This window comes from Schistocerca gregaria, chromosome 5 (genome assembly GCF_023897955.1).
Source record: "Schistocerca gregaria isolate iqSchGreg1 chromosome 5, iqSchGreg1.2, whole genome shotgun sequence".
Classification (NCBI taxonomy): domain Eukaryota; kingdom Metazoa; phylum Arthropoda; class Insecta; order Orthoptera; family Acrididae; genus Schistocerca; species Schistocerca gregaria.
The window spans coordinates 99938878-99965453 of record NC_064924.1 but is presented as its reverse complement, the minus strand read 5'-3'; the positions used below and the strand labels follow the sequence as shown (position 1 = coordinate 99965453).

The 26576-nt window shown below is 38.4% G+C and overlaps 1 protein-coding gene across 3 annotated transcripts in view; it reads right to left on the bottom strand.

The window, feature by feature from the left end:
* Nucleotides 1–12294: 12294 nt before the first annotated feature.
* LOC126272054 (SH2 domain-containing protein 3C) overlaps nt 12295–26576 on the bottom strand; it is a 950261-nt gene continuing 935979 nt past the window's right edge. For 2 of the 3 annotated variants that reach the window (XM_049974570.1, XM_049974571.1), the window contains exon 14: nt 16307–17972. In XM_049974570.1, coding sequence (XP_049830527.1) covers nt 17668–17972 — 305 coding nt within the window. In that variant the 3' untranslated portion in view covers nt 16307–17667. Of the gene's footprint in view, nt 17973–26576 lie in introns of all 3 variants that reach the window. The other variant, XM_049974572.1, reaches the window with a different exon arrangement.

Here is a 26576-nt window from a genome sequence, read left to right as displayed (position 1 = left end):
CCACATGCTAACACCTTTTTATTGGTCTTTTTCACTGACGCACATGTACATTACCATGACTGGTGAGGTACACGTACACACGTGGTTTCCGTTTTCAATTACTCCTTACCCTCTCCCTGAAAACCCACATCCTTTCGTCTTCCCTCTCCTCCCCTCTTTCCTGATGAAGCAACCGTTGGTTGCGAAAGCTTGAATTTTGTATGTATGTTTGTGTTTGTTTGTGTATCTATCAACCTGCCAGTGCTTTCATTGGTAAGTCACATCATCTTTGTATATATATATTCCATGACTTACCAAGCGGGAAAGTGCTGGTAGATAGGCACAATAAAAAAACACATATGTGTGGATGGATATGTGTGTGTGTGCGAGTGTATACCTATCCTTTTTCCCCCTAAGATAAAAGTCTTTCCGCTCCCGGGATTGGAATGACTCCTTACCCTCTCCCTTAAAACCCACATCCTTTTCATGTTTCCCTCTCCTTCCCTCTTTCCTGATGAAGCAACCGCCGGTTGCAAAAGCTGGAAATTTTGTGTTTGTGTGTGTGTGTGTGTGTGTGTGTGTGTGTGTGTGTGTGTGTGTGTGGTGTATTTTTCTTTTCTCTCTCTCTCTCTCTCTCTCTCTCTCTCTCTTTTTTTTTTTTTTTTTTTTTTTTTTTTTTTTTTTTTTTTTTTTTTTTTTTTTTTTGTGCCTATCTACCGGCGCTTTCCCGCTAGGTAAGTCATGGAATCTTTGTTTTTAATATATTTTTCCCATGTGGAATGTTTTTTTCTATTATATATAAACATTCCACGTGCGAAAAATCATCTTTGTATATATAAAGAAAAGCCACACAATACCTGTAAAATAATAGACAACACAGTGAGTAATAACTGATAATTACAAACATAGTAGAACCAACATTTTATTGGCAGTCATTAATAGTGTTGGTTTACACAACTCTTCACAGCCTTACACACTTCTTTCAAGAGGCCTACTTTTTTCTGTGGTTATTTCTGAAATCAGTGAAAGTATTTTAAACCTGTCATGTGACTCCAAAGAAATGCGTATTTGGTCACCAAATATGTTTCATTTCATTGAATTAAAATAACATCACTGGTTTTAATGAAACATTTATACCATTTGGCTTGTTTTCTCCACCTAAAAACAGCACAGTACAAAAGATGATGTTAGTACTTAAGATTTTTGCTCATATCTTTAGAAATACAGAAGTTCTTACATTTTTTGTCATCTTGTCTTTGTTTACCCTTGAGATCTCAAAATTTGTCAGGGAAAAATGGTGAAACTTGTCTGGAAATTGGGGAAATATCAGGAAATTTCACTTGGGGAAACTTGTGACAAACCTGATGTTGGATGTATGATGAACGAAGCTGTTGACATTGCAGCAAAATTTGGCGTTAGTGTTAAGATGTGTGTCTGTGGCACACGTGGACCATATCATGAGCTCTCACTGACTGAAATTAGAACTCATCTGACCAGGTGACTGTTTTTCAGTCATCTAGGGTTCAACTGATTCACGAGCCCAGGAGAGACGCTGTAGGCAATGTCATGCTGTTAGTAAAGGCACTTGCTTCAGACAACTGCAGCCGTAGCCCATTAACCCTTAATTAGGCAGTTACATTAATCACTGCGCCATGTGAACACAGTGTATTGCAGCTCGGAACGCCTCTTGGTGTGTAAGCAGGATCTCCCAGGTTCAAATCGCAGTCCGACAGTCATTTTCACCTGTTGCCGCAGATTGCCTGCCAAGTCCCAAAGCTGCTGACATCAATAGGCCCTTCCCTTTCCTTTCCTTTCTCATAACTATCTTCAATTTACATATAATGTATTACAGCTGTGTATTTCACATGGTGTCTGTTCTTTCAGACATCTCCAAGAGAACAGACACCACGAATTCATAAATTGATTATTAGCCTCGATGGGCAATGAATCTACCTTCTTCATTGTAGATGAACAATTATGACTTACCTCCCACAGAATTCTGAGTAGTGATCATGGAGGACATAGACAGCGATGCAGACAGGTGGAGCTGGGTGGGAATGTGGGTCAGCCGAGATTAGTCTGCGCAGTTGCGATAAACACCGTGTACGGGTGGTGCAGTGGTTAACACTGGCCTTCCAAGCAGGAGATCCTGTGTTTGATTTCTGGTCCAGCAGACATTTTCATTCATCGCTGCTGATTCCACATCATGCCCTGGTGCAGCTGATATCAATAGGCTCTTCCCTTCCCTGTCCTCTGTTCAGGAAATGCCATTGAAAAAATTAGGGAACCATCATGTGTGGCTTACTGCAGTACGATCCTACTGCCACCAACGTATATTTTGTGTAAGGCTCACATAGAGAAACTGTTTTTCCCTCACACCATTTGTGAGTGGAACAGAAAGTGGAATGACTAGTAGTGGTACAAACTACCCTACACCATACATCATATGGGGGAGTGTGGATGTAGGTGTAAATGTTCAGAAATTGTCAGTTGCTTCTGAATAACAATCCAACCATCAGTTGATTCATAGTTGTACAAGTTTGTTATATTTATTCCATATTTCAACCATAATGATCCCTAGTTAGGCTTTCACATCATTTCTGCAGATTATTATCATTGTTGTTTGTAAATGTTTATTAGAAAAAGGAGTCAATCAAAACAACTATAAGATATTTGCACCAACTGTCTGCTATCCTCTTGAAAGCCAGGTTCATTGCCTCTTGCATGTCTTAAGTGCCAAATGTCCTGAATTTATCCCTTAAAAAACAAATAAAAATAATAATTAAATAAAGGAAGTATGTGCAGTGTGAGCAAAACATTACTATTAGAACATATTGACCACAAAGCTGGTGAAAAATGAAGACAAGCAAGTAGTTGGTCGTATTGGTAATGAACAAAGTTCATGATGAAATATTGGTTGTATCACATATGAAATTGTCAAAGAAAAACAAAAAAGATTTAGAAATTTCACACATGCCTCATCAGACTGCTCATAATCCAGTAATTATACATACCAAAAATGTCAAATTGTTACATGTTAAGTCACATAAACCTTACAGTCTGCAACATGTTGCCAGTAATAAGGAATTATGAGCAACTGGAGTATCACAACACCAAGATCGAACAACTATTGAAAGCTAGTGAATAACACAGCTTCATGGTGTGTAAGCTGTCATAGTTGTTTGTTTCTATATAACCCCACTGAATTCTAGAATTCCCACAGACTTTTCATAGTGGTAATACCTGTTACCGTCAGATCACCAGAATTAAGTGTTGTCGGGCTTGGCTAGCACCTGCATGGATGACCATCTGGGTCTAGCAAGCACTGTTGGGAAGCAGTGTACACTCAGACCTTATGAGGCCTGTTGAGGAGCTACTCGATAGAGAAGTAGTTGCTCTGGTCACAAAAACTGACACCGGCTGTTAGAATGGTGTGCTGACTGCATGGCATTCCATATCTGCACCCAGTGATGCTATCAGCTGAGGATGACAGGGCAGTCAGTCAGAACCATTGGGCCTTCCGAAGCCTGTTTGGATGGAGAATTGTAGAAAGATGTGCAGAATAATGGTGGTCAGTGATCTCTTTTTACTACCATGACTCGCAGCCCAAGGCATCACCAGATAGCAGTGTAACAGCACAGCAATGAATGGAGACAGTGTATTTGCAGGAATATGAGGGTGGTTTGAAAAGTTCTTGGAACAGAACTGAAAAAAAAGTACTTACATCACTGAAAGATTTTTTTTATTTTTCAATGTAGTCTCCTTGTAGATTAATGCGCATGGTCCAACAATGTTCCAGTACTTCGATCCCATCTCAAAAATGAGTTTCCTCCATGCTGCAAATGGTTGTCAACTCCAGCTACCAGTTCTTTGTTTGAAGTGAATCTTCATCCACCAAGAAAAATATTCTGCTTTGGGAAGAGGTGGAAGTCTGACGGAGCCATATCAGTTGAATAAGGTGGGAGGTAAATAATTCATGCCTTAGTTCGTGTAATTTTGCCATGGGATGGCACATGTTTTTGATCCAGTATCAAGAGTCGCATCACCCATCTTACAGATATTTTTTTCATTTCTAATTCTTCAGTTAAAATATGATACAACCTTTCAGATGACATCTGGCGAGCATGAGGAATTTCAAGCACTTCCAATCGGTGATCCTCCTTGACCATTTTGTGGACTTTTGCAATGATTTCTGAAGTAGTGGCACATCTTAGCCAACCACTGTGCAGATCATCATCTAAGGTCTCCCGACAAAATTTAAATTAATTTTTCACTTGGCAACAGTTGAATATGAAGGAGCAGAATGTCCTTTGCTTTCATGCCTTTCTGTACGAAGTACTCAATCACTGCTTGAATCTAGATTTCTTGCATCTTTGCAAATCACTATGTGGGAACAACAATAGAGCCACATCACCACCACAGCTTTCTTCCAAGAGCGCTGATGTGGCATGTGTTTACAGGCAACAGTCCAATGAATATCACATGAACATCTCGTTGCTCTAGCGGTGACCTCTCATGGTGATTCTGAGAACTTTTCAAAGCACCCCTATATTTGCAGAACACCTTCACAATCCAGTCATGCCAACATTGAATGGACAGTTATTCAGCTATGTGGCCCACTTGTAACTTAGTGTTACACCATATGATAAAAGTTTAGGTGTGCTCGTAGTATCCCTCTGTCGTGAAATCGTGAGTGTTAAATGAAAAGCAGAACACCGCATCACATCAAAGCATCAATAGTGGTGCTTCGGTTCCATTCTGCTATCTCTATAACAAAGCCTTGTGTATCAACCAACAAACATTTTACCTATTTATTCATTTATAATGTATGTATTAAAATGAATGTGTATTGAACACTTTCTTCTAATATTATAGCATAAAATGTTGACTATGTACTATGCCTCAAATAATACTGTGTGTTTAGTATCTCAGGAAATTACGCAACACTCTAGGATCACAGGAGGGTAGAAGAGTGGTATTCTTATATTCTATAATGTGACACTGTGCTTCATAGCAAACCAGTGTGATTCTCCAGATCGTATCATATTTTGGTGTCCACATTATTGGCATAATTACCTTCATAGATGGTGCCAAAGCATAAAGCAGTTGGGACATGTAATTGGTTTGTTTGTCAATGCAGTAACAACTACACTTAGCGTTACTCAGGAACAACTGTGTGGACTAGTAGTGTTTTATTCCCTTCACGGTACTTTTTTTAAAAGTGAGCTCCCTTGCCTATCACCATCGAGGTGTTTGTTTTAGGTGTGTCTTCTTGCCTCTCACCATTAGAGTGCTTGTTTTAGGCGAGTCCCCTCCCCTATCACAATTGGGGTGCTTGGTCTCTCCCCTGACCTCTCACCATCAGTGTGCTATTTGTGAGTGTGTCCCCTTATTTCTCACCATTAGGATGCTTATTTCAGGTGAGTCACCTTGCCTTTCACCATTGGGATACCTGTCTTAGGTGGGTCCGCTTGCCTCTCGCAAATCTTCATGTTTTACTGAGACAAAGTTCAAAATGGTGCCTGTTTGCTGCAATACACAGTGAAACCATATTTCTGAAAGACACTCATATGTCTCTAAGTGTCTCTTCACTAATCTCTCTAAGTGTCTCTTCACTAATGTTTGCACATTCAGTGATAATTCACTGCCACATTTTTGCAGGGGTTGTTGGTATGTCCCTTCAATGTTTATCTTCTAGAGTTTCGCACAGGAAAAAATCTGAAGGCATCAAATTGGGTAAATGTGCAGACACATTATGAGAATCTTTCCATTCAATCCATCAACCAGGGTAATGTTGATTCAGAACATCAAGGGATTCCCATGGATAATGCACTTGATAACCATCATGTTTAAACCAAATAACCATTCATGTTCGAAGTGGGACATCCTCCAGCAGAAATAGAAAAATATTATCTAAGAATATGCCATACATTCGACCATTCACATTATTGTCTATGAAGTATGGGCCAATTATCTGGGTACCTAACATGCCTCTCAGCATTGACACTCCAGTGGCGTTGAAGCTCTACTTGCCGTAACCGGTGGGGATTCTCCACTACCTAATAATGTATATTATAAAGATTCACAAGACTGATTTGTACACATTGTTACATCACAGAAAAGTACCTGTGAATGAAACTCAGCATTGACTGCTAGTTGTTGTTGTATCCAGTTACAAAAGTTCAAGTGGCCCATGCAGAGCTTGATGCAATGACAGATGAGGGTGGTATTTGTGTTCATGCAGTATGCACAGAACAGTTGCAAAATTCCTGCACCTTTTGCAATTTTCCACAAACTAATGTGAGGATATGTGGCAGTTACAGTTAAAACATGGCATTGTCTTTACAGTTAAAACATGGCATTGTCTTTCATCGCAGGCTGTGGTCACATTTTTCATATGGATTTAACACTTCCAATTGCAGTAAACAGAAGGAACATTCCTCTCAAGGGACAGGCTCACATACCATCGATGAGCTTCTCCTACATGCCTATTTGATGCAAAGTGCGAAGTAATTATATACACCCTCTCTGAAACTGTCAGCATCATTGCACACATAGGAAGAGATGTTTGCAGTAAAGTGAACCACGACCGCTTCACACTGCCATTTCCTTGTCTGCCGTTCATTGTACGGCCACAATTGCACTTGACACAATGGAACTATGTCCTTGCGCACCTACAGTGAGGGGGCAGATTGTGACATGTTCACCATCCTGGAATCACAGACGGTTTTTTGAATGGTAGAAAATGTTATCACAGACAGTGGAAATATAACGAACATTGTCCTATCATGTTTCAACAGTTTGTAACCCATTTTGATTTGTGTCAGTTACAGCGCCATCCATCACGCAAATTTAAAAGTGTTCCTTACAAAAGTTATGTATTTTTTCCGGAGGATCTGAATCTGCATTAAAAATTGGGGGTTTCTACTGAAAATTTCAAAGTTGACCCCCATTCCTATCCACCGGGGCAGGGGCTCAAGTTTAGTCTACTTGGATGTCCTGTGGCGAGGCAAACAACTTTTATTAGAACTTTTTTGTATCCAAGTTGTAGTGTCACAGATATTTCCAGAAATTGCTTTAACTGCCCCACCCTATAAAACATTAAGATATGCTTTTTTTCAGATTTTCTTATGTATATATACTTTTCCTTTAATAATTATTCATCAGGTGTGCTGACGAACTGAGCTGATGAGCTCAGTTCGTCAGTGCACCTGACAATGGCGACATGTCTGATCGCCGAAATATTGTGCCCGTTGGGCACTATGAAGTGGCAGTATACCCGTGGACTGTTCAAACTTCTCAATATAGTTTGCATCTCTCTTCAAGTGTTTGCCAGTTCTGTTATTTCTGCATCTATTTGACACCCTTCAACAGGTCAAACAAACCTGTGACCACTTGTGTTGCTCTTCCCTTTGTGCTTTGAGTGTCCTCTGCTAGTCTTATTTGGTACTGGTCCCACACACTTGAAGTCGGATGGGATATGTAAGCAGTTTCCTTTGCAGATTGATTCTGTTTGCATTTCCCTAATAGCCTGCCAGGGAACCCAAGTCTGCCACCTGTTTTAGCTGTGACTAAGTCCATGTGATTGCTCATTTCATATTCCTACAAAGTGTTCCACCCAAGTATTTGTATGAGTTGGAACAATTCCAATTAACTCATTTCTACAAGAATGAAAATAAGCAATTTTTTGACAATATAATGTAATTTTATAGATAAAAAATCTTCTCACCAAGCAACAGCAGGAGAACACACGTATAAGAAAAGGTTTTTATGCAAGCTTTCAGAGCCAGTGGCTCCTTCTTCTGGCAGAAGGGTTGAAGGGGAGAGAAGAGGAATGATGGGAAAAAAACTGGAGAAGTTCAGGAAAAGAGGTAGAATTCGGATAAGTCACCCAGAACCCCGGGTCAGGAGAGACTTACTAGGTGGGATGAGAAGGAATGACTTTGGATAATAAGTGTAGGTGTAGTATTGAGTCAAGTGGTTTTTGGAAATCAAGATATACCGCAATTATGTGACTGCCTTGATCCATGGCATTCAGAATGTCGTTTGAGAAAAGTGCAGGTTGGGTTTTACATGATTAAAATTTTTGGAATCCTTGCTGGTTGGGGTGGAGATAGTCATGCCGTACAAGGAACTTCATTGGACTTGAACTCAGAGTTGGTTTCAAGAATCTGCTACAAATCGTTGTCAAGGAAATTGGATTAGTAGTTTTGTGGATCATTTTTGCTATGCTTCTTCCAGCAGATGTACCTTCGTTTTCTTTCAACTATTAGCCACAATTTCTGTTTAATGGACATACAGTAAATTATGATTAAAAGATTGACTAACTCTGGCTGCAAATTCAGTATAGAACCTGATAGTGATTTCATTGGGCTATGATGTTATGTTCAGTTTTAGGGATTTCAGCTGTTTTTCAACACCACAAACCATAACGTCCTAATCACTCATCTTTTCGCCGGTGCAAGAAATAAACTGAGGCAATACCCCCGGATTTTCATTTGTGAAAGTGACATTAACTGTTTTTGGTTTTACTTTCCTACCATCAATTTCAATCCCTGCCTCATCCATGAGTGTCTGCACACTAACTTTGATGCCACTAACAGCCTTGAATACAGCCATAATTTCTCTGGGTATTGTAAGAAATGTTTGGTAATATTTTGCTACAACTGTTGTTAAGGTTTCAGACATTGCACTCTTGACAGCTAATTGTGTCTCACTCAGCATCTCCCTCTCTGCATACCTATGCTTTGTTTTACACCTATTATGCAGGAGCCTGTCTTTTTTTCCCCCCAAAGTGTTTTTAAAGCGAGTGTTCATCATTGAGGGTTTCTGTAAGCATGATTTGTTCTGGTTGGTAAATATCTTACAAGCACATGGTGAACTATTCTTCTAAGGCTAAGGCGCAGTTCTGCTACATAATCATCTCCAGAGCTATATATTTCACAGTTAGTATCTCACACTTCACTACTACCACGTTATGTGGTTTACTACTTGTTTTAGTTTGACATTTTTACTTTGGTAATAATTGTTTCTACAACTACCTTAGGTCACTGATACCGGTTTCTCCTTGGACATCCTCAAGCGGGTGAGATCTGTTTGTTGCTATTAGATCCTGTGTACATTGGTTTGCAAAATTGAAGGACAAAAGTAACTTTCACACGATGTGTCACTGCCAAGTAACATATCTGAATGGAACGCAGACGATATATAGAAAGAACCGTTACAGTATAGCACAGGAGGCAACTGAAAGAGATGAATTACAGTTTTATTCAAAAACAATAATTACACTGCAATTTATTGTGGTCCTCTGGCAAAACATAGTTCTTTATAGTGTGTCTGATCACAGAAAGCAGTGTATGCTCTGTAATGTGCTCCCATACTGGTCGCAGGGTTGGTATTGAGTTCTTGTGGTAGGGCATTGCTTTCCATTTCTTGTCGTTGGATGTCCATCCCTCCACCAGCGCTGTAGACAGCTGCTGGACAGACATTGATGCTTGTGGATGTGCTGGAATACATCTCTCCAACTCAATCCCACACATGCTCAATGCAAATGGGCTGGCCAGACCATTCATAGCCAACCTTTGCAATTCTGGCTCAGTCCCTCTATTTGACTCAGAACCAGAGGGCCACAATCAGTTCTGGGGACAGTGCTGCAAATTGTGAGCTATGTTGAAATTCTGAGCAAGGCTGGTCTCCTCCCCTTCTCACTGGAATGTTCCAAGTATGACCTTGGAGCCCAGGCAACAGGCATAATTTATTCCACTGTATGCCACAATCTGCAGTTGGTTGATCATGCTCCCTCAGTGGGTGCCAGAATAGCATCTTCGCCGTTTTGAATGAGGCCTAGATGACTGTGTGTGGAAAATATTTGAGGATTTTTAAGCTTAGTTCAAATAACAATAGTTCAAATAACAATAGCCATGGGGGACCCTAGAGAATCAATGTAAGATCCAAAGAAATGCTCCTTAAAGGCAAGAGTATTTAAGTCCTTGGGATTAACTGCCAAATCATTTGCCACAGAGGTTCATGGTCAATAGAAGGATCCAGTCATAAGTTTAAACTCAACCTTGATACTGAGTCTTGCCCAGACAATCTCACATGCAGTTTCAAATTCTATCTTGGCAGATTTGAATTTGTTGTCTGCTGTGACAAATACACCACCTCATTTACCATTAGCCCGTCCTTTCAATATATGCTTAAATTTTCCCCAGAAATCTCAATTTCAGGCCCTAAACAGCTTTCTGTATGTAGTATTGCATGAGATTTTTAGGAGTGCTTCAGCCTCTAACTATTGTTTTCGAATATAAGTGTTATTTCTGTTCATCTCATTCTATATTTCTTTAAGTTATCATCTGTACTACACTAAGCAGCTATTTTATGTATGGTTCAAGTTTTGTCATGCGGTATTATTTGGCAGTGACACATCATTCAAAAGTTACTTTTATCCTTAAGTTTGCATGCCAATTTCCATTATTGAGTGGGCTTCCAAACCATCTCTTCTAGGCAGTTCTCAGAGAATGTATTTAGTAATGTTTCATAGGTTATGGCCATTATTTTTTGGAATTCCCAAGGAATAATCCTCATAGATTACTTGGAAGAAGACAGAACCATAGCAGAACCCTATTATGTTTCAGTGTTGGATCATGTGAGACTTACGTTGGCTGAAAAAGGGCCGAGATTAGCATGCAAAAAAGTACTCTTTCACCAGAATAATGCTCTATCCCACATATCAGCAATAGTGACAGCAGAGATGCATGAATTGAGCTCTGAACTGGTTCCTCATCAACCCAATTCACCAGGCTTAGCCCCAAGTAACTTCTTCCTGCTTCCCAACTTGAAACTTTGGATTGCTGGGAAGAAATTTTCATCAAATGAGGAAGTGACAGTAGCAGTCACTGAGTATTTTGCAGAATTTGAGAGAACCTATTTTTTTAATGGGATGAGAAAGCGAGAGGATCAATGGATCAAGTGTGTCTATCCCACAAAGGAGATTATGTTGAGAAGTAAGGTGAGTTGTTTATGAAACAAATATTTTTTGTTTCTTTTTTACAACACTTATCAACCCACCCTCATATACAGCCTGCATTGCAAGGCTCTTAACACTGTCAGTTTAATTATAACCATCTTGTGCACCTAGACTCTTTATACATTCCAAAGATTCTCCTTCATGATGGGATTTATGGAACATAATGTGTGAATGAATGAATAAATGAATGAAGAAACAAATGAATGAGTAAAATGCAAGCCATGAATAAATATACCTTTAAGTTTTCTAACCATGCACCATTGCCACATCAGCAAACTAATAACTAAAAGATACACAGATAATGTTAATGCACAAGTGGATAATTAAAGGACTGCTCTTAAATAGAAAGAATGCCACTGCAATATTAGTCTCTCACATCATTTAAATATTTAGTGGTAACACTTGATGTGAAGTATTATGTACATGAAGGAAAATATATACAAGAATCCAAAGTGCTAATCCAGTCCTTATCAAGAAGATATGATTCGAAGTGGGGATTTGGGGTTTTTATTGGAAGGGGGGAGGGAGGGGGAGAGAGAGAGAGAGAGAGAGAGAGAGAGAGAGAGAGAGAATGCTCCTGCTGGATGATAACAGGTGATCAAAGTTCACATGAAAGTGTGGCAGAGATGCTCAACCATCTTCCATTGCAATCCGTGGTTGAAAAGCATCAAAGTCCAATTAACCTGCAGATACCAGGTCACTTTGTGAATGAGTTACTTAATTCACATTTCATAATAATTAAAAGTAGTACATGGTCCATGAGCAGCCAATTGTAAAGATAATGTGCAACCCAGACTTCCCATAATATTTGATGTAGGTCAGTTTCACAGATAATGTTCCGTATCAGTTCTAAAAAATGTGGTCTTTTCAACCTAACTCTCCCCTACAGATTTGCTACATTTACAAAATTCGCATAATGGATTTTCCCACACATTATCGCCCATCAGTTATCCAAATAACTTTTAAATTCTAACCTACACACAACTGTCAGTGACAGTTCCATTTTACAAGCAAACCAACAAAAGAGAATGCTGGGGGGAAAAGTGTTTATGAATACAGCTAGAATCACAAATTTTTGAAATTTGTGTTACTGTGCAGAAAGAATAAATTTTTCATTGTGCTTTTGCAACAGATAAATATGCTCATAAGCAGTGAAAGTATCAGTATAATGACACAGGCCTCTTTGAAAATTATACGTTACAATACATTTTAAATAGCTCAGAATGAAGTGTCAAATGTTTTATATCAATGAGAGACTTTTAGGATGAAAGAAGCAACTAAACAATGGAAATGTTGTAAATTATATTTAATATTCTCTTGTAAAATTACTACACAAAACATAGAGTATAATACACAAGTGGAGGTAATTATATACAACAAAACATACATCTCACAAATAGAAAATATTCATTTGCTTTACACAAGTCACCTGGACACTTCTGCAAAAGTACCACAATTTCAATGTCCAGCAGACTTCTCAATGGAGACTTTGTAACATATATGCCAATTGTCATTGCTACAGTAGACATTAAAAATATTATGTGCCATAACTTTTCAGTTTACATCGTATGTACACATATAACAAAGCAGTCTTTATGTTGAGTAGTTCTAAATATATGCCATTTTTAATACAACGTATACATCCAAAGATATTATGCCACTGCTTTAAATGGGAACAGATATTTACTCTGACCAGGAACTTAAACAGAGATAAAAAGCATAGCAATAACTGCTTTACCAAAATAGCACATCTGCGACCAAGCACATGTTTCACAATAAATAATCTTCTTCTAACATTCAACTAATAGTGCTGCATTCTGTTCAGATAAACACATTTACTTATTGAGCAATGCAAGTAACAAAAGTTGCTTGTACAATTGAAGAGACACATAAGTATATTACTTCATTAGTCACAATCACATACATACTTAATTATCTGAGAATACAGACTATTGTCTTTCAATTATGTCAATAAAAAGGTTCATGTACAAAATTCTCTTTTTCTTTAGACACATGGTAACTAAAGCTGCTACTCTGAGGTACATTTTAATTTATGGTGTCGCAAAAATTACAGCTACAACATTTTTATACAGCATTAACTTTCTGAACATTAATTTTATTTTGTTTTGGACATCACCTGTACATCACCTCTGTTATGACTAACTACTTACTTAGACAGCCATGACTTATCTATAGAAGGTTTAGAGAATATTGGTGTTCTCTTCAAGAAAGTCCAAAAATTCTATTTTTTAAGCATTATTTTTTCATATGCGTCAATATTATAACACATATATAGAAATCTCATAAATTGAGACAGGCTATGTGGTTCGTGAAATAATATGAAATCGTATTGTAACATTTGATTATAAAGATTAAGTCTCTGTCTAAACTAACTGTATGATCCACAGTTAATCCTAGATAGCCGTACCGGCTCACATGAAACTTTTTTGGTGTTGAATGGTCCCTTTTTAAGGTTTCTCATTTATCAGTGACCTAATTAAGACTTTTGTCATAATATATTATGCACAAACACAAACATTATATGAAGGTAATTCCCATTACAATGTTTACATCAATTCATAACTCTTCTACATTACCTCGTTATGTTTTCTTGGAGAAAAACTAAACAATACTGTCAGTTTACTTGCAAAGGCATATTTTAATACAAACACTTTGCTATTTATAATACCATAATAGTATGTGTACAATTTTTGGATAGAAAGCTATTCACAGTGATTAATCATCTCCAGCCATGTAGTTATGACATACCGTGAACTGAATTACATTCCAGAAGTGTGTGGTTTCTCATGCTTATTTACCAAAACAGAAATATTTCCATAGTTCTTTCAGTAACAGGGAATATGTATTTTTTTTAATTAAGTAAATGTTATCACTAATGCCAGAGAAACTGATGCTATGAAGATGGATATGAAAATATGTTCCAGTTTATTTCCTTTTTTTTTCACATTTTATTCTGATATTAGGAGTAAGGGTATGTTCAGTTCCAGGAGCTTTATAAAGAGTTCATAACTGCCATCTGTTACTTTAGTTACAAATTTGTATGTCTCTGTCACAACCTTATATGTAAGTTTCTAAGTGTTCAGTACTACTTACACAGAGAGAGTGTTAAATTTGCAATAACAACCAATTTTGCACTATATGCCCACACACAAAAATTATGAAATAAACATTTAATATAACGATTAAACAAGGGAAGAAGACTTCATCTGTTGTACTGTATCTTACTAATTTGCTTATGTTCAAGTTGGTTCTGAACTGGGAAGAGAAATGTTTCCAGAATGTATCCAGGACTGACAAGCTGTGGTTGTGTAATTTTGAGATGCAAAGCTGGTGTCAATTATAAAAATATATAACATTTCGCTGAATATGGTAGTATTGGTCTACAACCAAAAAGTTTCAGCAGTTTACTGAAGTTTTTGCTCAATAACAGTGTTTATTGTTGATCAAACTAAAATACAGATGTGCTTTATTGCCTGCTTCTGAAAATACCTTCACTTGAGAGCAAGAATTGCTGAAAAGTTAATTTTCTAAAATAAATTCTGATGCAGCACTCATATTCTGCAGGCAACATAAAGAGTACAACTGTGTGAAGAATAGTACATAAATTAAAAAGTTTTTGCTCATCTATGTTCATGAAACTGTTCATTTATAATGCCTATCGAAGTACAAGTTGCGTATGGATGACTGGAGTTGCATCGTTCAGTAAAACAAATCACAACAAAGAATCCTGCCATATGTGAACTTGTTTACGGAACCTCTTTTGCACAAACTAACAAAGAAACTTTGCTAATCTTAATGATGATGAATGTTCTTTCCTTCAGAATGAAAATTTCAGTGTTTCTTGGACCAATTCTGTAGCTGATTTGAGTAAAACACGCGATCTAGTGTTAAACCAATGAAAAACTATTGCATTATCTCAAACAACTCATAAAATTTCAGACAGTGTGCACATAATACAGGCACGAACAACTTTTCGTTGCGTGACAGCACACACACTTACGTTTCATACTTTTACATACAGTCTAGTCCATGCTTAACACACCTATTATCCACCAGGCTACATATTATTCAACACCAGGTACATTCAGATCACAGGAGACCAGACTTTCAGGCAGTAGGCTTACTTTAGATGAGAAGTCATTTCAATTTGGGAAGACACAAATGGTTAAGTCTTAAAAACTTTTTAATATGTTGTGGAATAACAGAGTCAACACAAATGCAAAAATAAGGAAACTGCTATCGATCCCTTTCCAGAAAATGACTGTGGTATGTACTCGAATTCTCTGTTACTTGGTTCATGTTTTGGATGAAACATCTGTCTTCCGCCATAAATGAAATATTTTATTCAATACCTTTGGGCTTCTGTGTAAAAGACTATATAATTCCACAGTGAGGTCTTGGGGACCACATAAAGGTAGCTGACTACTGAGTCGTCCTCAGCCAACAGCGACACTGGATATCATTTAGCATTTTTCTAGGTTTTAAAGTCAGCTTTCCCCTATTGGAATAACTACTTTTAGCAGATCATTACCAACAGAAGCAGTTGGGAAAGTAACACAATCTGATGTGAACTAACATACCAAACATAAAACAAATGAATGAGGAGCCTTTGTATGATTAGAACATAACACAAAAGTATAAAAGGAAATTTCATAAGCAGGAATATCCCACACTGTGTTCGAGCAAGAGACTTAAGTTCGACAAAATTTCATCAAACAATTTGAAGCACCTTAAATAATACAGGGAAGACAATTTTCTGTTAATTACTTACAGTTATCACATACGGGAAATTACTTACAGTATATTAAAATTTCTATATCTTATTTTTTTCTCATCTAAAAAGATTTATAAAACGAAGACTTGCTACCAATTTGTTCTCTTTATTTTATTGGAAAGGTCATGAATGGTCACTCATTCAGTGCTTAAGTGTAGAGTAGATACTGTAACTATTGGGCATTACTTTACTGCTTTCTGTATAGACCTAGCCAGTCATTAACTAGTATGTCAAAAAACTTGTTTAATCAAAATGGTGCAACCAGGAAATTATAAATAATTGTTTTATTTACATATTCATTTCCTACATGATAAAGATTAACAAATATGAAAAATATGAAACCAATATTAAGAAATTACATCTGTCAGAGGAAATATTACCACAGTAAGCACCACTTCTTTGTGCCATATCATCAATCAGAAAAATATATGTACTTAATCCAACTTTATTGTAATATTATGTGATTAGTTTCACCGCAATCAGCTGTAGTGTATTGCATTACACACACAAATTCTCCTCTCTCTCTCTCTCTCTCTCTCTCTCTCTCTCTCTCTCTCTCTCTCTCTCTCTGTGTGTGTGTGTGTGTGTGTGTGTGTGTGTGTGTGTGTGTGTGTGTGAGAGAGAGAGAGAGAGAGAGAGAGAGAGAGAGAGAGAGAGAGAGAGAGAGAAGTACTGACTCAAGTCCTCATTTGAAATATAATACATTTGCAGGGGAGGAAAAAAATGTATCTGGCAGGAAAGTTTTGAAAATTTATTTAAATTAATATGTTCATGTTTTCCAATTATTCATTGGTATTATATTCTACATTGTTACCCACAACATAAAACCACAGTTGTTAGTTAACTGTCTCAAACTTGATATAAGAAATTACACAAAAAAGGTGAGAGGGAGCACAAATGTCATTGCTGGTTTGTTTGATGGCAAGAACATATAACTACAGCATCTACTATAAATCTGAAGAGCACAACTAGTAAAGCAAGTAAAGTGAACCTGAAGGCAGATGAAGTATTTTTCTAGTATTTCTAGTTCTCAGCTGTTTCAGACAGTAAAATTCTTTGTGTACACACTTAATAAACACTGTTATGATTGTGTAATTAACAGAGATTAGTTTGTCTCTGTGTAACCATTTCACAAGCTCCTGGAGATATATGGGTTACACTGTTCTCTAGCTGTGCTAAGGCAGCACTTTAAAGCACTACCTGGACCTGTTCCATGTATGGCACACGTGTATGAAAAATTTGAACCGAATTTTAAACACCTAACACATGGTAATCTTTCACATATCATTTCACTATATAATCTAATGCATTTCATTTGATAACTTAAGGAGGGAAAATCCACAATGCCATGTCTCTGAAAAAAATATGACAGAAGTATGTTTTCTTTTATCCAAATATTAGGAAAAAATTGCAAGTTTGTACCTATTCCCATGACGTGACAATGAAAAATCAAAGTACATGCTAAAACAACTGTCTTGATATTTGCAAGTACCATAGTTTCTTTTAATTCTTTTGGACACAAGGTTATGATGTGTTGCTTAATGGCAGTGTTCAGTGGTGTGTTCAGATTAGTCACCTTATCTGCAGCAGTAGTTTGAAATAAATCTTAAGCTCTCTTCATCTTAACATAACGTGACACCATGTGAAATGGTCAGAATGAAGACGTCATTTCTTGCATTATCACCATGCCCTTTCTTCTAATCCTTACACTGCCTTTCGGTGACCTGGAAACAAGATTTGCTCACCATATCTTCTCCTGCAGCAAAAACATTGTTGATTTGTATCAGCATTTATACCATCCAACAATTAAGACTCATTGGTCAGCACTAAGTGCCAAATCAGCCAATTAAACATAATTATCCTCCACTCATGCTGGTGGCTCGCACTTGTCTGACATTACTGCGAGCACCTGTTCAAACTTTGCACGGCGCTCATCCGCAGCAACAGAGGCACCACGGCTTCCCCAGAGGAACTTAAGGTGGAATTCTGTGCGAAACATGTCAGTCAGAAGTTCATCCTGTTTTGCAGCACTGCCAAGTGCAATCTCAGCATTACGTCTAAACATAGGCACAGATTCTCCAAATTTGCGTGCAGCTTCCATGTGTGCCAGAAGTGTGCCGAGTCCGAGGTCAGCAGTTGATGTCTCCCAGCTCAGGCTTCCTGGTGCAGGGCCTGCATACATATAAAGAACTTAGTTCATCCATTAACATCTGTTAACTATGAAGCACATGGTAACACAATAATGTAGGTAAAATTCTATTGACATGCAAATAGGCAGAAAGGATCTATTTGATTATAATTATGTATTAAAAAAACTAAAGTAAGACTCAAATTTGTGGGCTCCATTTCTGCATCTTTAGTTGCAGTTGTAACTACATACTTTATAACATTAATTGAATTTTCTATTGGTGCCCGACAGCACATGGTAACAATATTAGAGAGAAAAACACCTCCTTTATTTCCGCAAAATATTATTTACTAACAAACCCAGGAATGCTTTACATCTTCTAAATATATATGGGAACTGGATAAATGTTCTAATCTCCTTTTCCGGCCATCCCTCTGTTCCTCTCTTCGTCTCCCATTCTCTGTCCATATTCTCCTCCTCTTCCTCCCTCTCTGTAACATCACCTCCTCTCCCCCCCCCCCCTCCCCCCACTGACCACGAGCCTTGTTTATTGTTGTTGTGAGCAAAACCTTGATTTGGAGTTGAAGTTGTTTAAAATGAATAGGTAAATCAACTGGGATCATTTATATATAGTTATGAGAGAGAGATCTCCAGCTGTTGGATTTGTGAGGATAGTAACTTCAGCGACAGTACCAGTCTGCAAATGAGGATTACAAAATTCGGACAATCAGTTCTGTAGTAGTATTCTATTCATAAGCCAATACACCATAAATACAACTCTCCTGTCTTCTGTGAAAATTGACTGTATGAAAGAAAACAAAACAGCATAATGTTGTGTGTACAATCTCTATTTGCAATTATATATAAGGAGAAAAGAATATACATATGAGAAACAATTTGTCTAATTGTTTACATGCTGAGAAGGAAAGTGAAACCGCATATTTCAAAAGTGTAGCACAGCATTTTCTTCCTTTCAATCCATTTTAACTGAAGATTTGTGCATGGCTGTTTAAAAAATAGACAGCCTATGTCTGTCTGTCTGTTTATTAGAATATCATGTAAAGATTTGAAGTAAATAGACCAAGAACTTTTTGAGACTGCTAACCATGGCCAGTCATCAGCCACTGCCAAAATTACCCATGAACATCATAACTGTAACTGTTGAAGTAATATGGAAATTCAGGTCTGAAGAAGTTGGAAACTGTGTACATAATTCCAAACTATTTGAATTGAATCTAAACTATGGATCGTTGTCATCATTGAGATGGATTTTGTGAAAATCTTGAAGTTGAAAAATGTTGTTACTAATTGGTGTTTCAATGATGACACAAAATTAAATAGAAAAATTGTTCCCAGTTACATATCCATGTTATACCCAGAATGTCATGATGTAATTCATAAAGAAATTATGGGTAATACAAATCAAAGAAATGTTGTCTCCATTAATTCATAATTTACAACTAATATGAATAATTAGTGGGCTCAAGAACACTGTAATATGGGAAATGTAAGAAAGAAATTTAATGGCAGCTAAACAATATGACATGCAGTACATTACTACACCTTTACCTTACCTTCAGTCAACCTTTCCTGCAAAAGGATGTTATACATGAAAGATTCTGGTTTATTTCCATTCTATAATAAAAGTCACAGTGCAAAAATCTGAATGTGAATATTGTCCAGCAACCTATAATTTAAAATGCCAAATAGTAGACAGATATCTTGATATGTTATTGTAAGAGGGAAGACATAAAGATAGGTTTTTGAAAGGTATGCATCTATGTCATTTCTCTAACAGTACAAATTTGCACCTGCACAGATGTGTAAAAGTTCTTATCTGCTTGGATTAAAATGTGTGTAAGACAGGTATTCAGTCTTTCACCTGTATTGTTTAATCTATATACCGAAAAGTAATGACTAAAATAAAATAAAGCTTCATGAGTGAGATCAAAATTCACAGTGAAAGGATGTCAATGAAAGAGGAGAAGAATTATTGGAACTGTTAAATGGAAGGAGTAGTCTAATGAGTACAGATTATGGAATGAAATGTAACTGAAGAAAGATGGAAGTACAAAATTTTTAAGGTTTCGTGGCCATTTGTTGACAAATTTCCTGTTGGCTTCTGTCTCAGGGTCTTCATCCAATGTTTGTTTGATGATTTTTATGATGTTTCAGCAGCACAAGTGGCTGGCATTGTTAAAGCTTCAATCTCCATTGCTGATTGTGGACTGGAGTTGAGCTCGTGGCTGCAGATTATATGTACTTGGTGTGCCAACATCTGAGGGCTTTTCTGTGGTCACTTCCACTGTGGTTCTCATCTTGCTATCTCCATTGGACATTCACTTCAACACGGGAGTCCAAGATCCATTCACATCGAGCCTTTTTTTTTTTTATTGTTGAAGTCGTCGTCATGTCTATGTATCTTTATAGCTTCCCTGAAGAAGCAGGTCTGATAGCTCATCTCTACTGCAATAGCTTCCTTGTTGGCAAATTTTACACAGTGTGTGCTTCACCATGACCAGTTTTCCCACCTGTCCCAACCTGCATTTCCACTTATGTTCAGTGATCACAATGTTGACAGATCGTCCAGTCATTCCAACAGAGACTTTTCCAGATGTACGGGACATGCAATATATTCCGAATATTGCAAGTGGGTCCCTTTTTTCCTTGGCTGATCTGAGACACACTTTGATATCCTTTGTCAATTTATAAATTGTTTGTACACCATGTTTGCACAATACACAGCTGGTTCTACCCATCACTTTGAGGATGAATGGCAAAAAGGCCATACCCAACATTTGTTTTTCCAATGTGTACTTTGCCGAGTGTTTGATTCTGTGACACTTTTTATGCACCTGGTGGAGTACTCATTACTCCTCAGAACCCCTGTAATCACAGTATCATACATCACATTACTTATTTGCCTAGACAATGCATTTAAGTTTGAATTTGACCTATTTCAACCATAGCCTATGTCAGTTGTCACAATTATTTAAATAAAAAAGTCTATGCTTTACCAAGCAATATTTCGAAGTCTGTAAAGTTGCATCAACAATGAACAATGCTTTATTGAAACAAGACAATACTAACTGCATCCCTGACCCAACAGCAATTGCTTGATCCAACAACAGTTATTTGCAGAAAATATACAACAGTTGGCAATGGTCGACATTCAACATTTGTTATTTGTTGTATGAATATGAGTAACATCAAAGAAATAATGTCTTTGTCACCTCTTATGCAAATTAAACGGCTATATCATTACCCAGAAACATGAGAAAAGATATATCTTTAGATGGCGCATGTTAATAACAGTTCGTTCTGGACAAAATGCATAACTTACATATTGTTACAAGTGTCAGGAATTTTTCTGAAATTATTATGACAAGAAACTGTAGACTAAAAAAGAAATAGGCAAATATGATTAGACTGGCCTCATGATTGGATGATACTGGCTTTGTCTAAAGGAGCAATTTACTAGCATGGGTAGTGAGGTAAGGAGGGAGCATGAGGGGGGTAGGAGGAGGGTCAGGAGGATATTGGTGGAAGAAGATGCTAGTGCTGTCTGGAAGATTGTGCAAGACTTGGTTGAGATGGGGTAGGGCTGTTAGGTGCAGGGGCAGGAGACAGTGCTGTGGGGGAATGAGAGAAATATAGAAAGGGAGAGGAGTTTTGGGTGTGTTGACGGGATAGAAGACCTGTTTCATACTGGAATGGGAGAAGGGAAGAGGACGGGGATGATTAGGTGGGAGACATGGCCTAGAAAAGGTTTAGGCCACAGTGTTACAGGAACGAAGGATGAGGGAGAGTTTCCACCTGTGCAGTTCAGAAAAGTTGCTGTTGGTACCAAGAATCCAGATGGCACAGGCTGCGAAGCAGTCGTAAAAGTGAGGCACATTGTGTTGGGTGCCATGTTCAGAAAATGGGTGGTTCAGCTGTCTCTTGGCCACATTCATGTCGATAGATAGCTTTTTAGTTGTCATTTACACGCAGAAAACAGTGTTCGTGGTTTAGTTGTTACATCATATGGCTGCTTTCGCAGGTGGTTGTGCCTCTGATAGGATAGGAGATGCCTGTGGCAGGACTGGAGTAGGTGATAGTGGAAGTGACAGTGTATGGGACAGATCTTGCATCTAAATCTATTGCAGAGACGTGAGTCATGTAGCAAGGGGTTGGAAGAAGGAGTGGAGTAGGGACAGACACATATATTTTGTACACTCAGTGGGCTATGGAATACCACTGCGGGAGTGGTGGGGAGGATATTCCTCATTTCAAGGCATGACAAATGGTAGCAGAAGCTCTGGCAGAGAATGTGGCTTAGATGCTCCTGTCTTGGAACGCATTGACCTGTGAGAGGAGTGCTACTTTGTGGCTGCATCTGTAGTGACAAGTGATCATTCTCCAAATATGCCAATGGTCCCATGGAGACCTTCACAGGCTGAAACTATCCTCCCAACCTTGTCCAGAAATAGATCTCCCACGTTCTGTCTTTCCAAATCACCTATCACAAACAAAATGCCTACTGTCCAGCCACAAAGGAGATTGCTCTCTTGACTTGGTATCACTTAGGACTGGAGCACGTAAACCACATTCATCGACAGGGTTTCACCTATCTTTTCACTTATCTGTCATCATGTCCTGAAATCAGGAATATCCTTTTAGTATCCTTCAGTGGTATTCCTGCCACCCACCAAACCTATGCAGTATCCTTGTTTGTATCTAATTCAACACTGCTCCCAAACCCTTTCCCCATATCCCTACAATAAGCCCAGATACAAGAGTTGTCCCATACATCACCCCACTACCATCTATTCCATTTCTGTCACTGCCATCTTCTACCCCATCAAAGGCAGGACCATATGTGGAAGCAGCCATATGATTTTACCACCTGAGCTGCAACCACTGTTCTGATATCTAGATGGGTATGACCACTAACAAGCTGTCTATCTGCCATCAAACTGTGGCCATGACACAGCTAGATCACCCATTTGTTGAAAATACCACCCAAAATGATGTGCTTTGTCTTTAATGACTAATCTGCAGCCCATGCCATCTGAATCCTTGCTACCAACAGCAGCTTTTCTGAACTGTGCAGTTGGGAACTCTCGCTACAACATATCCTTCATTACTGTAGCCCCATAGCTTAAACATTTGGTAGTTTCTGTCTCCCGGCTAACCATCGCCTTCCCTTCTTCCACTCCAGTATTATACCACCCTTCTATCCCGCCAACATACTTACAAGTAAGCCCTTTCCCCTTCTATACTCCCCCCCTCCCCCAGCACAGTCTCCTCACACTATACCTAACAGCCCTATCGTCTCCAAATTCCTGCACACTCTGCCAGGCAGCACTAGCATCTTTACCCAATTGTATCCTGGTGTCCCTCCTCTTCCTCACCTCATGCCTTCTCCTTACTCTAGAACTCATCCCCACCATTTGGTCACAGTTGAGCTTCAACACCCTGAGATAGTGGCCATGTGTGGTGAGTTGTTTTTTTAGCAGTCTTTGTCATTGTACCTATCTACAGTCAGTTTACTGTTGTTAGCAGTTAGTCAGGTGGCATCCGAGTCTGGCACCTGCTGTGAGTGAAAATTTGTGCTCATACTCATGGTGTACCTTCTTTCAACATCAATCGCAAATGAATAAGGATGACAGTTTGCCTGTTGTCCTCTTTGATGATCTGTCTGAACTACATAATGAAGGATGTCTGTGTTGTGCTGTCACAGAGTTGCTGGAGTATGAACAATCTGCAATGCTCAATAGTTCTGTATTTATTAGCATCCTGCATTGTGTTAGCTGAACCACCGTTCGCACACTGCCGTAGTACTGGAAGAAGTTTTCAATGATCCTAGTTCCATATAAGAAATGAATGATTTACTTTCAGATCCAAATTTAGTTGCAGCTGAATGGTCAGGTTAAATAATAAAGAAAAGACGTAGAAAACTAATAAATTGCGAGACAGAATTGCTGGGCAACACTGCCTACTGACTCATATAAAAGTGAAAGTTACACATCTCCTAGCTTTTGGCACTAAAAGAGCAGACAGATAGATTGGGAAAGGTTAAAAAGTAAGGGTAAACCACTCATACCCCAGTATTAGAGGTACTCGCCGTAAGTCAAGGGTAGATGACAATGAAGGGGCAGGTGTCAGAAAGTAGGTCACAGATGCCACATTGGTCAGCATTGAGCCAGCATCAGTTCAAAGACGAGGGCAGAATGAGAAATAAAGATAAATTAGAGGGAACAGAAATGAATACTTCAATTAGTAATTAGGAAGAAACAGTAATTATTTGTATATTAAGTACAATAAAAAAAGAGGGAGGGGGAGCAGTAAGTCATGGAGATATGTTCAAGATGCAAAAAAGTGTCGGAGGGCAAGTTCTCATCACAGCAGAATAAACTTCTTGGTGGTGTCGAACATACCATGTGTAATACCAGTTGTACAAGACTTGTTTCTAAATACAAACATGATTCAGTAAAATAAGTCATATGTCTGTTATTCCGTATACATAATAATAAGATAAGGAATGTACAAATGAAAAGATATGAAATGTTGTAACAATCAAACTGGTTGAAATTTGTCACTTTGGGACAGCATAATGAGTCATCTAAAGATATGAATGTAGTGTCTGGGGTGGTTGTGGAGATGTGTCATCACCTCCCCCTAAAAACTATTCGTTGTGCCTTTAGCAGGCACGATGATCACCATCACTTGAGGTCTGATATGCATTGAATTCCTCAAGTGTGAAAAAATCATCAACAGTGAAGTGAACTGTAACACACAGCCTAGGTAACTCCATCAAGAGCAAATGGTCTGGCCTGCACACTGAAGGAACGATTCTGTACCACGATAATGCATATCCATACATTTTCCAGGTCACACAGAAGCTAATTGCCAAGTTCACGTGGGAGCAGCTTGAGCATCTGCCCTGCATCCTGGACATGTCGCCCTGTGTCTTCCATGAAAATGGCATGTGACGAGGGCCTCCCGTCAGGTAGAACGCTCGCCTGGTGCAAATCTTTCGATTTGATACCACTTCGGCGACTTGCGCGTTGATGGGGATGAAATGATGATGATTAGGACAACACAACACCCAGTCCCTGAGTGGAGAAAATCTCTGACCCACCCGGGAATCGAACCTGGGTCCTTAGGATTGACAGTCCGTCATGCTGACCACTCAACTACCGGGGGCAGACTGTGTCTTCCATGTGTTTGGTTCAGTTAATAAACCTTAGAGGGAAGTGTTTCAATTTGTACAATGAACTGAAGAACACAGTGAAGAACTGGCTCTTGTCACAACTATAGGAATTCTGGACATGGATATCCTTCAGCTCGCGAAACAGTGGGATAGTTGTCCTCAAGCCTCTAGTGATTACTTTAGAATAAAGACTTCAATCATACCCATAGTGTTGTTTTGTACCTTTTACTGCATTTACTGAAGAAATATGATTTTTGAAAAATGTGCTATAATTGGCAGTCCAGCTGCCTCTATTCTGGCTGCTTGAAGGACAGTCTTTTGTATTAATGACTTCTTTTTTATCTTGATGAAGTTTCCTTAGCAGTCAGAAACATCATTTTACAAAAGTCTTTTATTCCAATGCCATACTTCTCTCTTCCTTTTTATGGAAGGAAATGATTTAATTACCATGTTTCATTCTTAAATAGCACTTTCTGACATTCTTCTCCAGTCCAATTTTCTATCATTTCTGTTACAAATGATGCAAAACATTTTTGGCAACTTCAAAAATATTTTAACAATCAAGTTTTTTGCATTACTGTGTATTCTGCAGTTATTAAGCTTTATATTACTAATTAACAAAACCATTTATTCCTATTACTAGTAGTAGTTTGGAGCTCGAACAGTATTGATGCTACATTTCCGAGTTCTAATGATTGAGTACATTATTGGATATCGAATCTACCTCAGTGAATAAACGTACCTAAGAAAAAGTTTTAATATCTGCAGAAAATGCTCCACATTTCATTGAAGTTGGTTACAAAGCTGTTTACTCTCAGTTTTCATGTATTTCCTTATTAAATTGTTAAGAGATTTTGAAAGAAACTGTGCAAATTGGTGGCTATTGCATATAGCGGGCTGGTGCGTGGACACTATTAACATAATTGTGATGAAAGACATGATAAATCTCCATGGACACCTAATTTTAATAAATATACAAAGCAACACTGATAACCCCCCCAGAAAATATATATATATATAAATAGAAAGAAACATCCACATGGGAAAAATGTATTAAAAACAAAGTTTCCAAGACTTACCAAGCGGGAAAGCGCCGGCAGACAGGCACATGAACAAAACACACAAACACACACACAGAATTACTAGCTTTCGCAACCGATGGTTGCTTCTTCAGGAAGGAGAGGGAAAGACGAAAGGATGTGGGTTTTAAGGGAGAGGGTAAGGAGTCATTCCAATCCCGGGAGCGGAAAGACTTCCCTTAGGGGGAAAAAAGGATAGGTATATACTCGAGCGCGCGCGCCCACACACACACACACACACACACACACACACACACACACACACACACATACCTATGGATGGATATGCGTGTGTGTGCACGCGCACGCGCGCCAATATATACCTATCCTTTTTTCCCCCTAAGTTAAGTCTTTCCGCTCCCGGGATTGGA